Source organism: Spea bombifrons, chromosome 2 (assembly GCF_027358695.1).
Source record: "Spea bombifrons isolate aSpeBom1 chromosome 2, aSpeBom1.2.pri, whole genome shotgun sequence".
Taxonomy (NCBI): domain Eukaryota; kingdom Metazoa; phylum Chordata; class Amphibia; order Anura; family Pelobatidae; genus Spea; species Spea bombifrons.
In genome coordinates, this window is record NC_071088.1 from 9537657 (window position 1) to 9553990 (window position 16334).

The following is a 16334-nucleotide window of genomic DNA, read 5'->3' on the forward strand; positions in this document are numbered from 1 at the left end:
CTTGCAGGAAGGTAAGAGTGGACCCAATGCAGAGGTAATATTGGTGATGTCGCAAAATCTTTTCTAATTTAGCTATGCGTTATTATGGACAGTTAGATATTCTATGCTATGTCTGCTTATCAAACTTTATTTGTTCTCATCTTATATTCAGGATGGTCATATCCGTATCCCATGGAAGTTTATATTTCTTCACTGTATTAACCTCTAACACTTCTGCTGGGAGGGTGTTCAACTTATCTTCCACTCTCCCAGTAACGTATGATTTCCATACATTCTAGGCTATACAAACAGAGATCCCTTTGTCTTTGCTGATGATTGTTATGCTGCAAACCATTTGTCATTTTGGTAGCCCTTCTCTGATATCTCTCAAGGATGCCCGTTTCTTAATTCTGGAGACGAGTTTTCCAAAGCTGTACACAAGCCTCTAGATTGTAAATTCGTTTGAGCAGGGCCCTCCTCGCCTGTTTTCTCTGTAAGTCAAATTGTTATGTTACATACTACTGGTTATGTCCTGTCCACCCATTGTACAGCAGTACGGAATCTGATGGTGCTATATAAAACAATAAATAATAATAATAATTACTCTGTTGGCTAACAATGCCTCAAGCTATACAACCATACTTGGGAACTCTCCGGGTTTGACACAGAGTCTTTGAGTTAGTTTCCTCCTTCTCCCTTAAAACTTTCTTGTGACTGTCCCCACATGGCTAGTCCTGTCTATGGTGAGGCCACTTCCCCAAAACAGCTCTGGGTAGCCTGCCCTGAGAAGTTCCCCACACACATATTTACAACCCAGCATCCTGCTTGCTTCTTCCGCAGCTTTGTTGTATTATCTGCCTTTGTCTGAAATAAGTACTATGAAGTCCTTCTCCTCTTTTGTCGTTGACAGCTCAGTACCTTAATACAATTTGAATTTTAAGTCCCAAGTGCATTATTTTACTTTTATCAAAGTTGAAGTGAAGCTGCCATGGTTGACTATTCATCCAATATACTTTAATCATTAGCCATTTGGGTTATTTCACCAGGCATGCCTACACTTTTGTATCATCTGTGAAAAAAATATACTGTATACCTTCCAGATCTTTTGCAATATTACTAGTAATAGTATTAAAAAGTATGGGTCACAATACCGATCCCTGAAGTACCCCACTAGCGGCCAGACCTTCCTCCAAATATCCATTATCAACTGCAACCCTTTTGTCTTCTATCGTTCAATCAGTGCCTTACCCATTAACATCCAAGTCTTCATGAGGAACGATGTCAATGCCTTACTGTACCAGCTACATCTACTGCTTCTCTTTCAATGATTACTTTAGTTACCTAATTAAAGAATCAATTGTTAATGCAGCAATATCACACCGCATTTGATCTTGCAGCTTTTTACATACAGGTATTTAGCAATCCTTCCCCTATTAACATTGATTTCCCCATTACTGTTGTAAGACTTACAGGTCTGTAGTCGACTGATTCTTCCCTGCTACCTTTTTTATGACGCATTCATTCTCACTATTTTTTCCCTCTAAAAACAGAAATATTTATTGAGGCAGTCAGCTGAACCTCGCTTTGTTTGTCTTCAGTCAATTGCTTGTTCTTTTTTTACTGTCTCCAATAACGTATTTTCTCTTCTTAAGCCCAGCTTCGTATTTAGTCTTTAGCCTGTTTCTAGTTTTAAAATGCTATGGTCTTCCGCGTGTAAAAGATGCACTCCTTCTGCAAAGTACCACAGTGCTTTCCTTTTCACCCTACTGCTGGGTTTAATGCAATATTCTGTTGCCTTTAGTAAAATACTAAATCTAGCGGAGACTCATCATGTTCCCTGTAAAGAATCTCTCTCTGTTCCTCAATGAACCAGCTACTCCGGCCTCCATTATGTAGCGTAAAGTCCGGTAGCTGAAATGTTCAATTTTCCTCCGTCTTCCCCGTTCTAAGGACAGTCTTAGGCAACCTCATTATCCGATATGCCCGGAACCTGCCCTTGAAGCTGCAGCTTTCCTCTTATTGCACCTTGGGATTCGCCCCGTCTTGACTCTATGGGACTCTTCTGTCTTATGCTTGCACTGTGAAAAAAATCACAGTTCACTTAGCAAAGGCTGAACTTGATGGACGCATGTCTTTTTTCAGCCTATTTAACTCATGCTCAATTTACTAATTTCATGAGAATTTAGCGCACACGCTGTATGGCATTTCTATGAAATGCGGCGGGTCCGAGGCCTTGCGAGCTTCTGGAAAGTTGCCCCCTCAAGATTGATTTGTTGTATTATCTGACTTTGAGAGGCTCACGTAATCCAACAAATGTTTTTTTGCACAAGTCAGTGCATGCGTTATTTTGATACCGAATACTGGAAATGAAAGTTCTGACTCATTTTCCTCCTTTCTGTGTCATCTCTGCTAAAGTCTACTTTAGTCGGCCGAGGCTGCCCTGGGAGGAGGAAAAAAAAGACGTCTCATTGTCTAACTCCAGTAACCAAAGATTGCCGCACCGATTTAATGTAAAACGGGTCCATGCCAAATTAACTCCAACCTGCATTTTACTTAAATACATAAGCAGAGCTTTAATAAAACTCATTGCACAACCTTCATGAGTTAAGAAAACATTCAACTGTTCGCTTGAGTAAATCTTGGGTTTATCGCACGCTACATTTGGAAATGGTCGGTAAAATACACAATTCTGTCGTGTTCGCTTGTCTTCTGTAGTTCTAAGTAAATATCGGACTAGATTTATATGATTTCCCCTCCTCATCGCCACCATGCCCACAAATCTGAGGTACAAGCGAAGACCACAAGAGATATCCCGCCTTAAGCGTCAAAGCGCGCGCCCACAGCACCTGTTTAACCCAGAGCCCCAGAACGCGCACGGTGAACTGCCCATGCACGCGCCAATTTAACAACAGAACGTGCACCATGAGATCGAAGTCTGCTGCCTAAGCGCGCTCTCCTACCGTCCCAGGGTGCGAGGACCCGCCCAGGGGCAGCCCCAGAGCGGGAAGTTGGTGAAGGCAAGAGGTAGGCGTGGAAAGCAGGGCTTGTCGGTTCCCAGCCTGCTTTGCCAGCCGTCGGCCATCTTGTTCCGGCCAGGAGGCAACGGAGCTTCGTCTTTTACCTCAGATTATCTTTTGTAACCTTCCCTGCCCCACCCGCGTCGGGTTCAGGCTTCATCTGCAGGTCATGTGGGAGAGAAGACGAAAAAGCTGCTAGCGGATATCCGGCGCTGCCTGCGGACCCTGAGGGGAGGAAGCTCCCGCCTCCCAGACGTGTTGTCTCCTCTCCACCCTGCTCCCCCAGGCTCCACACAAAACACAGACATGGACGCGGTCAACGCGTTTAACCAGGAGGTAAGCGGGCTGTGATACGGGATCCCTGGGTGACCTGACTGTTAGGATAGCCTGAGGGTGTCGATTAGTACGTTTCTTCGATGAAAGGGCAGCTCGGGCCTGCTCCACGAGGCCCGCCTTGAGAGGGCAGGACACGTACGCAGGGGCAGCAGGCCCCTTCATATACCGGGTCTTATTATGCTTTATCTTAACGGCCTCGCTGAGAGTAATGAGAATTACAGCGTACCGTTACCCCTAGGGCCTAGGCCGTGTCTAGCAACGGGGATGTGAGGTGCCAAGGAGACCACACCCCCAGCCGACACCACGGCCCTCCAGCAGGCTTAATGCATACTTCTCAAGTGTCCCACCTTTTGGCCTTGAGTCCCCTGATGCCCCATTTGTTACCCTTTAGCTGCCCGTTCTGTGAGGGTACCACAGCCCTAGAAACAGCAAAAATGTTTAAAAATGAGATTGTGTAAATAAAATATCTAATTTACATAAATAACCTTCTAGAGGGCACAGATGGTCTTGAAAAGCCCCTTAGATTCTCTAAAAAATGTTTTTATTTATATATCAATTGCTTGTTATATGTGGTCAGGGGGTATGAGAAAAACGAGCATTGGTGGACGCAAAGGTCCCGGCTCGCATACTTACACATAGTGTGTCATTTTGTGACTGTGCAAAACAGTGTAAAAAAAAAAAAAAAGTGACAAAGTGTAAGTGCAAAATGTTGATCTGTGCTGCAGCCACTCCATCAAACCCAGAAAATAACAATAAAAATGTGTAACGATTAGCACCGCGCTTCACTTACGGATTTAACGTTAACGCGTGGAAGTGTTTGGAGGGGCTGGTAGCCGTTTTCATGTTATTTTAGTCGCATCTGTGGGTGTTATTTATCTATACTGTCCCTTTTGTGTTATAGCCGAGCGCAAACTCTGAGGCTCTGCCGGTAAAACACGTGTCCCGCGCGATCGTATTCTGCTGTATATATGTATCAGTTTACTGTGGGGGACTTTAAGACGTGTTTTCTTAATACCTGGGAATTTATTGTACATTTGGTTTATCGACAGGTTTAATACCAGACCTAAGCCATGGTTAGTTTATTCATAGTTTATCCATTAAGATGCTGAGTTCACCAAGGAGTCAGAGTTGTGGTTTTCCGGCTCCCTTACTTCGCTATTCATTATGAAGGGCCAGCGCTCGTAAGAAGGGGCCGAGCTGCTCCTAATGTGTAGGGTGAATGAAGACGTCTTTACTTCGCTTGACAGGCTCTCTGTAAAACCTCTTTCCGCACGAGGTGTTCCCTGAAACCACGACTCGCTTCCATGAATAGACTCGTTGGTATAGCCAGGGGCTCATTCATTGGCTTTAATGTGACATTCTTGTTGAATGTGGAAATAACAGCTTAATAACGTAATGCGGGGTGCAGGTATACACTGTCCTAGACATGCATGGAGCCGGCACGGGGACTCCTGAATCTAAGGTCAGACAAGAAGATCTGAGTCTTTACATCAGGGAAAAAACGGGCAGACTGAATGGACTAATGGGTCTCATCTGCCGTTTATTTATTTTAATGTTTACAGACTTTTCAAAGAGGCTGTCGTTTTTGTATGATTTACCATTTATAAATGTAATTGAAATGGACAGTCCAAAGGAAATAGTATCGCAATATTTTGTACATGGACGTTACCGGACTATAAGACTGTAGACTGTAAGCGCACGCACATTCTCCCCACACACACTGAAAACAATACTCCATATGTTTTTGGTTTCTCCTTTTTCCACACGCACCATTTGGTTGTGTTTGTGGTTTATTTCCTCCTGGTACACAGAATATAGTACAGACTTTTTCTAAATTTACCCACAAATATTTGTCCTTTAGCAATATAGATTATATATTTAGTGTTACTCGTGTGCAACACGGGCTGCTGGTTTTGTTAATTTAAAAACAGTAGTAGTGACTTGTTCTTGCCCTCGGGTTGTGAGCTTCATGTCTCATTTTTGTGTATCAGATTTTAGGATATATATGTTTTGCAAGGCTGTGCAGTTTCTTTGGTTTGAGGGTATATGTAGCTGTACTGGTTTCTGGCGGAGGCTGTATAACCGCCAAATCAGTATCAGGAAATTGGTACAAAATGTGGGAACAAAATCTTAGCTATACTTTGAAAGCTGGTCTCAGCGAGAGACCGCTACTTAATGGGAATACTTTCCAGTTCATAGAAAGCCTCGGCCTCTGTGACAAGATGTTTTTATGAGTTCTCGCCTTGTCCCATCTACTAGACAAACACCCTGACTCCTTGGGATGCTGTGCGGTAAACAATAGAATGTCCAAGTTTTATTCACCCAGTTGGAAACTCTTAAGTGTATAAAGGGCCAAACTAGATCAGCATTGCCATAAATAATCCACTTGTGGTGTTTGAGCCAGAAAAGTCACCTTAAATATCACATGACTGGCGAAGTCCTTCGTAGTTCTTATGATGGCTGCTGCATTTTTCTGGGGTTATTTTGTGAATATGATGCTGGTTAGTCCCGTCTCTTAAAGCTGTAACATTTGCTTCCAGGAAGGAGATCATTTTACCAACTTCCAGCCATATATATATATATATATATATATATATATATATATATATATATACATATATACATATATATATATATATTAGTGGAAAATCATTTTTGAGCTTTGTGTAGCGTTGTGTGTAGACGGGTTATGCTTCTCTCAGCTTTCCCCCCCCTCTTTCCTGCGAGCGTTTTATTCATAAAAATCTCTGAAGCGACTAAGTGCTGAGCTCTCCATATTGTTTGACCTTTGGCTGATGTTATCTTGGAAGCACTTTGCTTTATCATACTTCTGACCAGAGTGGGGGCGAGATCACCCTGTTTTATAACCATAATGTTACAGCACTGAAGAAAATGATTGTGTAATCCAAAAAAAAAAACTTTATTTGTAGACCTCAGTGAAATCCTGGTAATAATCTAACATAGACTAACCTGATTGTTCTACATTGCATTTTATGTAGAGTATTGGGACGGGATAAGAGAACACCAAGACCATATATTATGTGATAACTGTTACAATGTTTCACGTGGAGTTTAAAGTAAGCTTGTTGAAAATTAAAAGCACTTATGCGGCAGAGATAAACACAAACATGGCTGCCAGGTGAGACGCTGCCATCCACAATCTTCTCGGCTGTTATAAAACAGGACGATCTCACAGTGATTTGTGTCCAATCGCCAAGGGAGTGTATTCAAAATAGATGCGAGAGCCTTATACACTAATACGTATTTCTGCCTTTGGTGTGTACGTTAAAAAGGGAAATATCTGGTCTTTGAAGAAATGTGTGTAATGTTTGATAGGCGGGATCAGGGGCCATCTAGTTTTCTTAGGACATTGAGTAGTGATTTGTTAATGTGGCATGTAATCGGGTGTAGACATCTCCTCGTATTTACGAAGGCTTGCTTCTTTGCTGTTTGATGTTATATTTATATCCACCTAAAATCTGCCAATGTTGCGATGAGCATGTTACGATGTAGTTCAGCTGCAATATAGATTGAATGTGGATTTTTTTTATGGTTCCCCCTATTATGGTGATAGGGGTCTGATGTAACCCACATATTGCTCATTTTTTTTGGTGAATGTGACAGATCTGCTTTAAGAGCAAACAGCTGCGTGAAGCCACCTGCTCCGTTTATTCCACTCTTTTCAACGTGGGACATCTATTCCTATGAACTAGGAGTTTGCAAGTTAGTTTAGTATTTTAAATTGAGTCACTTTGCTTTGAAATATGAAAGTACACTTAGATTGGCCGTTCACGAGGCTGTGCGGAGCTGCACTGTGGTAAACATGACTAGAGTAATATCTGTAGACTTTACTCAGTACCTCTGTTATGTAGAAACGGCTAATCTGTATTTCTGTGTCTGTCTTTCTAGCTGTTTTCGCTCATGGATATGAAGCCACCAATTTCTCGGGCAAAGATGATTCTAATAACTAAAGCTGCTATCAAGGCCATAAAGGTGAGAGCAATGCATATTGTAACTTAGTAAAATGAGTGGCAGGCAATAAGATCTGTTTGCAAGTATTAGGTTTTTATTTTTTTTGGATGTAGTCTTCATGCTTGGTTTTTCTGATGTGTGAACTAGTTCTGTAACATTCTGCTACATGTTGGAGGGTTCAATCTGACTAAAAATAATGCCTTTGCCCCTTTTTCTCAAACAGCTCTACAAGCATGTAGTCCAGATAGTGGAAAAGTTCATTAAAAAGGTACGTTTTTATAAAATGATTCTAAACTTTCATTTTGCTTCTCAATTTAAGGCGTAATAAATGGTTCCCTATGCTGTTTATGTAAAATCCGCAACTGCAGAGTTTATTCCCTTAATTTATTAGGCTTTATTAATAATTTACATGGCATGCTAAAATGTTTCCTTCTTATTACTTTCCAGTGCAAACCTGAGTATAAAGTCCCAGGATTATATGTCATTGATTCAATTGTCCGCCAATCTCGGCATCAGTTTGGAATCGACAAAGACGTGTTTGGGCCGAGATTCACAAAGAACTTAACTGCAACCTTCCAGTGTTTGTACCTCTGCCCAACTGAAGATAAGGTATTTTAGAATCATGGTAACTGTATGCATTGCATGTTTAAAACAAAATATAATATTTGGTTTTCTGCAGATGAAACACTTTCTTTCTTCAAGCATTGCCGAATGGGTTTACAATTTTCCAGTTTGCACCTCTAATACTAAAAAGGAGATTTGTGAGGGTTTTTTTTCCCTTGTGCTAAAAAGGATGTCTTACATTTTCTTATGGCTAATTTTCATGATAAAAATTAGTGGTGCTGTTGCCCTTTCTGCCTATTGAAAATGTTTTTTCTGCGTAAATTTTTTTTTTTTTTAAATTGCCCCTCGCTGCCTATTAAGCCGACCAGCGTTTGTTGAAATCGAGCGATGGTGTGCAAAGGCTGCGTACATTAAGTTCCTTGGCTGTGTATGTGCTCTGTTCACCATAAAGAGCACTTAAAGGGGCCTTGGACACAGCCAACTTCACAGTTGATCCTAATCGTTTCTTGCGTGTAACATGTAAAGGGCAGTTGCCATTATGTTCTGATTTTGACACTTTTCAGCATATTCTCTATTTACACCAAACCCTTAGTCTTCTGGTAAAAATCTGAGCCATCGGAAGATGTTAAGAACACGCAATGTGACTAGTACTCTAATCCGAGTGCAAAGTTGGTATCCCAAACGTCACGTCCAATATATTATTCCACATAGCACAAGGAATTTTCTACCAGATTTTTCTCGTTATAACGCTTCCAGTGCGGAAAGCTGCTCTGTAACGGATTGTTACTGGAAGTGGCGTAACATCTTGAAGTGTTTATATCCAGTATTCCGAATATAAAGTTAGTCTCAAAATTAACTTTACCTTTGTCTTAGAAGACATAGCCAGCATTATGTCTTAGGATGCTCTTTAGTTCATTTATGAAACAAAATCCTATTTTGGCACATTAAAAAAATAAAAATATTCCATCATTTCCATACTTTTTTGGCCTAACAAACTGTAGGCATCTAACCTGCTGAAGCAGCCCTGTTTGTATGTGATACAAGGTGCTACATTTAAAGATGGATGCTTTTAACATGCTACTCATACACAACAGTGAATATATTTGCAAATCATATATATTTTTTTTCCCTCCCCAGAGTAAAATTGTTCGTGTCTTGAACCTATGGCAGAAAAATGGAGTGTTTAAGATTGAACTCATTCAGCCGTTGCTGGATATGGCGGCAGGAGCTGTTCCTGCTGCTGAATTAGCGGCTGATAACTCTGCTAACGAGGAAGGTAGGACATACATGGTTGGTAGAGAAGCATGTTTGGATATCAGGGATGTAAATAAAATAAAAACAAAGCTCTGTTTACAAGACCGCTCTTCCTCCTGTTGCCTATTTAAAGAGGCCATATATCTCATAAAGACCCACCAACAGAAAGCTATATTAACCCCATAATGGCCATCGTTAAGATTAGAAAGTGATCAGCAATCACTTTTCTCGCTTAAATGTTGCTGCAGTGCCTTGATTTAGAGCCACTCGGCAACACCAGGATCGGCATCAGGGGCCATGCCTGGCGCATCTTTAAGTTTGTTTTGGACGGTTTGCTAGAACTGGATTTTTTTTCTGCTTAAAAAAAAAAAAATCAGCCCTCGCTGCCTATTAAGCCGACCAGCGTTTGTTGAAATCGAGCGATGGTGTGCAAAGGTTGCGTACATTAAGTTCCTTGGCTGTGTATGTGCTCTCTTCACCATAAAGAGCACTTAAAGGGGCCTTGGACACAGCCAACTTCAGTTGATCCTCATGGTTTTTTGCATGTTACATGTAAAGGGCAGTAACTTGTAAGCGCACATTTGGCTTTTTCGAAATTGGTCACTGGTAGAGAAGCACTGCGATTGAAATTAGTGCGAGCGCTTCTGGATATACTGCGGGTTGTCTCATAAAACGCAAGCCAGCATTTCTACTGGGGGGGGAGGCTTTGTTATACTCTCTATATGCTGTTTATCTGAACTTGACACCAAAGTTTTATCTTCGTGTTGAGTGATTGAGTTAAATTGTTTGCAGGTTCCTCACCTCCTCCAATAATGGTTCAAACGGACACAATGGAAAATGCTGCCAACTGTGATCCAGGTGTTTCTGTCCCACAATTACCCAGTTCTGATGCCTTTGCAGCAGTTGCTCAATTATTTCAATCTACCCAAGGGCAGCAGGTAAGTCTGCACTGTACTTCTAATTCAAGAAAAAAAATCACGTCATGCTAGAGCCTTCTTTCTCGTATAGATAACTGTGTGTGTGTGTGTGTGTGTGTGTGTGTGTGTGTGTGTGTGTGTATATATATATATATATATATATATATATATATATATATATATATATATATATAATCGTACAGGTTTGCAGAGTCGTTGCGTATATCTGCTGATATCCACTTATGCTATTATGGTGGGGTTTTTTTTACATACAGTATCTTGTATCTTTAAACCAGACTTCCCACAAATAACAGAACAATAAAATCCTACTACAGTTTGAATATTTAACTAATCAAAAATTGCTCAGACAGCCAAATGCCTTTAGAGAGCTGTTTTATTCCTTGTCTGTCCCTGTCAGCTTGGGTTTCTTTTGAAGATAATGTAGGGGTGTTCTACTAACACGAGGCAAGGGTAGCAAACTTGAATGAAACAATCAGCGTTTTACATGTAACTTTGATCAGATTTCCTTGAACGAGAAGGACTCTTCTGTACGTTTTGCTGGAACTGGATTTTTTTTTGCATTAAAAAAAATCAGCCCTCGCAGCCTATTAAGCCGACCAGCGTTTGTTGAAATCGAGCGATGGTGTGCAAAGGCTGCGTACATTAAGTTCCTTGGCTGTGTATGTGCTCTGTTCACCATAAAGAGCACTTAAAGGGGCCTTGGACACAGCCAACTTCACAGTTGATCCTAAACCAGGGCTTGACAAATTTGTTGTGAATCTAGGCGCCAGGTAAAAAAGTTAGGAGCCAGGATTTTTTCAAGAACACTTGGTCAGGAGTGATCTGATCATCAGGCCACTTACTAAACTCACAGCATTTGACCTGGAAGCACCCTGGACTTTCAGGTCAGTGCTGTTTTTTTTTTTTATTATTATTTTTTTAACTCTTTCGATGCTGATGTTCCATTGGAGCACAGCATTGTCTGATATTTAGTCCCCACAAGCTTGTGGGGACAAATTTTAACCCCTGCAATGCCACGAATGTGTCATACACATTTGTGGCATTGAAGGGGTTAACACTGCACTGTCGCTCTCAGGGAGCGATCAGGCAGCAGGGGGTGTTGGGGCTGCTCTCCACACTCACGGGGAGACCAAAGAACACTCTCCCCTGTCCCTGAAGCTGCCTCTGGCACCTGGGACTCAAATTGCTGGTCTATAGACCAGCCATTGCAGGGGGAGTCTCTCTGATGACTGCTGTAGGCTTCCATTCCTACAGGAATCATCAAAGGGCTTGTGGGGGCTCGTTTTTGCTGTTGCTGGTCTGCCTGGGCTTCTAGGCAGACCACCAGCAGCAGAGCCCCTTACAAAACGGGAATTAACCCCAAAATGCCGTGATCGCGGCATTGAAGGGGTTAACGCTGCACTGTCGCTCTCATGGAGCGATCAGGCAGCTGGGGGGTGTTGTGTCAGGTAACCACACTTGTGTGGGGACCTAATCAACACACAACCCCCTTCCCTGAAGCTGCCTGTGGCAGCTGAAAACGCGATTGCTGGTTTTGCAGCAACCGCGTTTTCAGCCTACAGGCTGACTCTGTGGGAGTGATCTCGGGGTCGGGCTCGGAGTGGCTGTGCTGTCTGCCCAGACTCTTGGGCTGATAGCAGCAGCAGCGCCCCCGTGTGGTGACTCAGCCTCTTACATCCACAATTTTTTCTGGATGTAAGAGGCTGACAAAACCTAGGCGCCATTTGTCGAGCCCTGTCCTAATCGTTTCTTGCATGTTACATGTAAAAGGCAGTTGCCACGGCTGTCACTGAAATGCCTCGGTAGCGAGGCATTCAGCAACACTGAGCACCCACCACAGATTTCCTCGAAGGAGATCAGTAAAGTAAACTGCGTTCTCATCCTTTAAATGTAAGAAATGTTGCAGTAACTGCCCCTTTTAGCTGTGTATGTGATCTCTCAACAGCTACAACAGATTCTTCAGACTTTTCAGCAGCCTCCGAAACCACAGTCTCCAGCCATTGATGAAAATGTTCTTGCACAAGTGCAGGCGATTACATCTCAACTGAATGCCCCATCACACCCACCAGACAGAAAAACTGCTTTTGATAAGGTGGGTTTTCATGATGGGAAGTGTTTAAGTTATTAAAACCTTTCACCTCTCTCCGCACTGCCGCCAGAATAAATCCCATAGATCTACATCTACTTTGCTAAACTTCAATATAGACAAGGTTGTAGGTGTTGTATTTAATTTTCTTCACAATGTATTACCTTGTACTGTTTAACCAATATGCGGCCATCAGCAAAGCATTGATATTTTATAGCTTGTTAAAGTTGTTAAATCTGTTTCCTTAATTATAACCGATTTTATTAAAGTGGCGGTAAACCTTTTTCTCGAGAAATGGATTAACAAGTTTTTACTTGTACAAAAGGTATAGTTTGTAGGACTGATCTTGTTCAGAGTTTAGATGAAAAGAGCCAATGTTTCTTTCCTATGCTTTCTGCCTGACATCTTGTCTTCGCTTCGGAAGCCAGTGTCAATGCTGAGCCATCTCTGTCCACCAAGCATGCTCTTTGGTCAAACCATCTCCTGTATGGTCAGACTGGCTTCTGCGGGACACCACAGCAAGCAGAAGTCAGCATTTTCTTGAGAATTTAACCCCTTCAGCGACATATTACCGCAGCTGCACAGGAGATTAGGCTGTCTTTTTTTTGACAGCCTGGACTCCCCTCTGTCAGCAGAACCCAGCATCGCTGGCTGACTGATTGTGATGGCTGGCAGCGATGGCGCTGTTAAGCAGTTACGTAAGGAATGCCCTTACTGCTGATGTCAACCGGATGGTCAGGAGCCCCTGCATGGACTGTCTAGACCCAGCTGCGGTATCCAATCGCTCCCCCTGCTGGCTGTTTACGTGCATTGCAACGCCATGGGGGGTCACAGGGAACAACATGGCCCCCGAGAATATAAAACAGTGTATGTGGGGTACGCATGTAATCAGGGGATTTTCTGTGGTTTCAAATTAAAGCCCTATTTTTGGGGGGGGTTGTGTAATTTTGTGTGGGTACATCAAACACAGAAAATGGGAATGCTAATTAAACCCACCTATGCTAATGGTGAAAAAAAACTTTTTTAAAATTTTGTCCATTGTGAAAATTAAGTTTGCTTTTCTGTACATAGTTGCTTGACAGATTTGATTATGACGATGAGCCAGAGGCGACAGAAGAGGCCAAGAAAGAAACCTCAACCCCTCCCCCTGCTCAGCCGACTTTGTGAGTATAAATATATATATTGCGTGTGTGTGTTTGTATATAAGGGATGCACCGAAATGAAAATTCTGGACCGAAAATTCAGGATTCGCTTGGCCGAAAGAAAAAATAAGACCCCCCCCACACACACCTTAATGTTTTTTTAAAACAAATAATTAAAAAATTCAATAACTATTATTATGTATGATTAACAGCAATCACACTCCTATCATGCCCAGGTAACCAGTACATGTGATTGCTATTTATATAGGAGTCTGATTGCTGTTAACAATCATATATATACATTGTTATATTTAATGCCCTTTTCGGACTATTTATATTTCGGCCGCCGATATATCTGTGCATCCCTAGCGTATATGTATATATCTTTATCCCCAGCCAGAACCCTTGTCTCCTTTTTTTTTTTCCGGGTGATGCGGCTCCATTACTTCAGTTTACAGTTGTGGAGCCCGTGTGATGTCCCGGATAAAAGCCGATGGGAAGGATCTGTGTGAACTGTATTAGCTTTTCCTTGGCATTTCCTTCTGGAACCTTGCAAAGTTCAGTTCTGTCGTCAGCGCTTAGCTCTCATGTATTGTCATTGCAGTCTCTGCCAGTAACTTCCGGATATCCTCTTAAAAAATTAAATGTGGAATACTTATTTATCACACAAAGTGTACAAATGTTTATGAATGGCAGAGTTGCTGAGTATGAATTTTCATGTTTGTATATGCATTTTTATTCAGCAGCTCATTTCCTGGAGGTGGCATCCAATCTGCAGCATATACCCAGGTTCAAGGGCAGATTCCAAACTTAGAGCAATTTCAGCATCGGATAATGGGTATCTCACAAGAACCTATACATCCCCAGGTATGCAGAAGGTTCCGTAATGTTAAGTTCTTACTAAGCAAATGTATTCAGGATATTCGTGGCACAAATTGCAGCTCAGTGTGAATGTTAGCATTCTACTTTCTAATTTAAAAATCTATTTTGTCTACAATGCAAAAGTAATTTTTTTTTTCCAAACACCACTGAACTTTCCTATTAAAGCTTCTAGTGAATATCTGGAGGACCTCCTTTAAATGTAAACAAAAATTAAGGGTATTTTTGTGTTTGCCTGAATGCTTTATATAATAATATTTCTATGGATGTTTTTTTTGTAATAATAAAATAAAGCCTTATATACAACAAGTCTAGCCCCACACTTCATGAGCGTCCAAAACAGTGTAATCATTCAGGTTAAATGCTACCCTAGTCAAACTGACATGTGTTTTCTTTAATCTAGGCTCAGATGCCTTCCAATGGGCAAACAATGGGCTTTGGTATGATCCCTGCACAGCCATTTACAACCATGCCTCCTCCAATTGTGTCTCAGACATCTCAGCCTTACCAAAACCCCTACCAAATGCATCAGAATGAAATTCATCTTCAGAAAGAGCATCAGCAGGTAACGACCAATACTTTTGTGACGGTACTTGGTGGGAGTTGTGACCAGTGTAAGTGGATTGCTTGTGTACAGTTTTGAGTTTAGGTTTATCATTTCTTTCCTTGCTTTCAGAGCATACATTTTTATACTCCAGTACTACAACCCCCCCTCAGTAAATAAATTACTCCTAGTCCTTTAGTTTAATACAAGGATTTGTTTCAAAGTGTACGTACAGATAGCTTCTTTGAGAAATCCAGGCAATCTTCCCTTTGGTGATGGTATAGGTTGCTTGCCCTGCATAGTAAAGCACCAAACTAGAGCCCTGCGCGGGACTACTTTTTTAATCCCGCTCCCGCGGTTTTTAATCCCGCTCCCGCAATGTTGGTGTTCCAATCCCGCCCGCTCCCGCCACATTTGTGGCCAATCCTGCCCGCCTCCTTACCTGATTTCCCACGCGGCTGCCCTCGAGTTGTTCCCTCACGGCGTCTCTTCTCTTGCTCCGCCCAGGAACAAGGCGGAGTCACAGGAAGTGACGTCACATCACGTGACTCCGTTTTGTTCCTGGGCGGAGCAAGCTAGGAGACACTGTAAGGGAGCAGCAAGAAGGCAGCCTTGCGGGATTACCGGGACCTGCAGGTACAGTGCCTGACCGCCCGCAGCAAGACCGCCCGCAAGTTTTTTGGCGGGACCCGGCTCCCAGTGCAGTCCTCTACACCAAACTGCATCATTCACTTTTGGGTGTTAACCCCTTCAATCCCAGGGGTTTTTGGTACCTCAAAGCCCAGAGAAATTTTGCCATATTTGGGGTATGTCGGTTTAGCGATGATTCTCTTTTCCTGTGAATAGTGTACCCATGTAAACTATATATTGTTTTTTCAAGGAGAGATAGAGCTTTCGTTTGATACCATAGTTGGATGATTAGCTGAAAATTTAGAATGAGAAATTTAGTAAAAACTAGGAAGATTAAAAAAATAAACTAATTTTTTTTTACATTTTCCCTCTGAATCCTCACAAAATTAGGTTAAATGATGGAAAATCCCCTCCAAGTTTATTAATTCAGATGTCCTGATTTCAGAAATACCTAATTTATATAGATTTTCCAAAATTTGCCAGCTCCAGGGAGCATACTATTAGGTGTACAATTTTGTATAATTTTTATGCCTATGGCTTAACGGGTTTGGGGGTTGTGAACGGGGGCAGGAGGGTTATACTGGCTAGATGTTATGCTAGGGCAATGGGATGTAAGGTTTTTTTAAGAATTTTTTTATTTTTTTTTTTATATATTTTTTTATTTTAATTTTTTTTACATTTTTTGTATTTTTTATATTTTTTTTTTACACATTAATGGTTAGAGGTCCTCCTAGGGACCTCCTGAACATACCAGTGATGTCACAGTGACATCACAGCTCACATTATAATTTTTTTTAGTATTATTTATATTATTATTTTAATGATTTATTTAATATTATTTTTTAAATGCCTAACGTTTTTTTTTTTCAGCTTTTCTGTTACAGGACGGGAGGGGGAGTGAGAGACATGGTTTCTCACTTCCCTCCCCGCGATCCCCCTGCACCGATCACACTGTGATCTCTATGCAGGTCCTCACAGACCTGCATAGAGATC

The 16334-nt window shown here is 41.8% G+C and overlaps 1 protein-coding gene and 3 non-coding genes across 5 annotated transcripts in view; all 4 read left to right on the forward strand.

Annotated features, from left to right (window-relative positions):
• The first annotated feature begins 3024 nt into the window (after positions 1–3024).
• SCAF4 (SR-related CTD associated factor 4) overlaps positions 3025–16334 on the forward strand; it is a 39054-nt gene continuing 25744 nt past the window's right edge. Inside the window, exons 1-10 of one of the 2 annotated variants that reach the window (XM_053456700.1) lie at positions 3025–3332; positions 7242–7325; positions 7528–7572; positions 7752–7913; positions 9006–9144; positions 9915–10060; positions 12006–12152; positions 13218–13309; positions 14032–14155; positions 14571–14732. In XM_053456700.1, coding sequence (XP_053312675.1) covers positions 3303–3332; positions 7242–7325; positions 7528–7572; positions 7752–7913; positions 9006–9144; positions 9915–10060; positions 12006–12152; positions 13218–13309; positions 14032–14155; positions 14571–14732 — 1131 coding nt within the window. In that variant the 5' untranslated portion in view covers positions 3025–3302. The remainder of the gene's footprint in view (positions 3333–7241; positions 7326–7527; positions 7573–7751; positions 7914–9005; positions 9145–9914; positions 10061–12005; positions 12153–13217; positions 13310–14031; positions 14156–14570; positions 14733–16334) is intronic. The other variant, XM_053456701.1, reaches the window with a different exon arrangement.
• Positions 8214–8347, forward strand: LOC128476019 (small nucleolar RNA SNORA70). Its single transcript, XR_008347048.1, has one exon. It is a non-coding gene; the product is annotated as a small nucleolar RNA SNORA70 (small nucleolar RNA).
• Positions 9503–9636, forward strand: LOC128476020 (small nucleolar RNA SNORA70). Its single transcript, XR_008347049.1, has one exon. It is a non-coding gene; the product is annotated as a small nucleolar RNA SNORA70 (small nucleolar RNA).
• On the forward strand, positions 10638–10771 carry LOC128476018 (small nucleolar RNA SNORA70). The gene has a single exon (XR_008347047.1). It is a non-coding gene; the product is annotated as a small nucleolar RNA SNORA70 (small nucleolar RNA).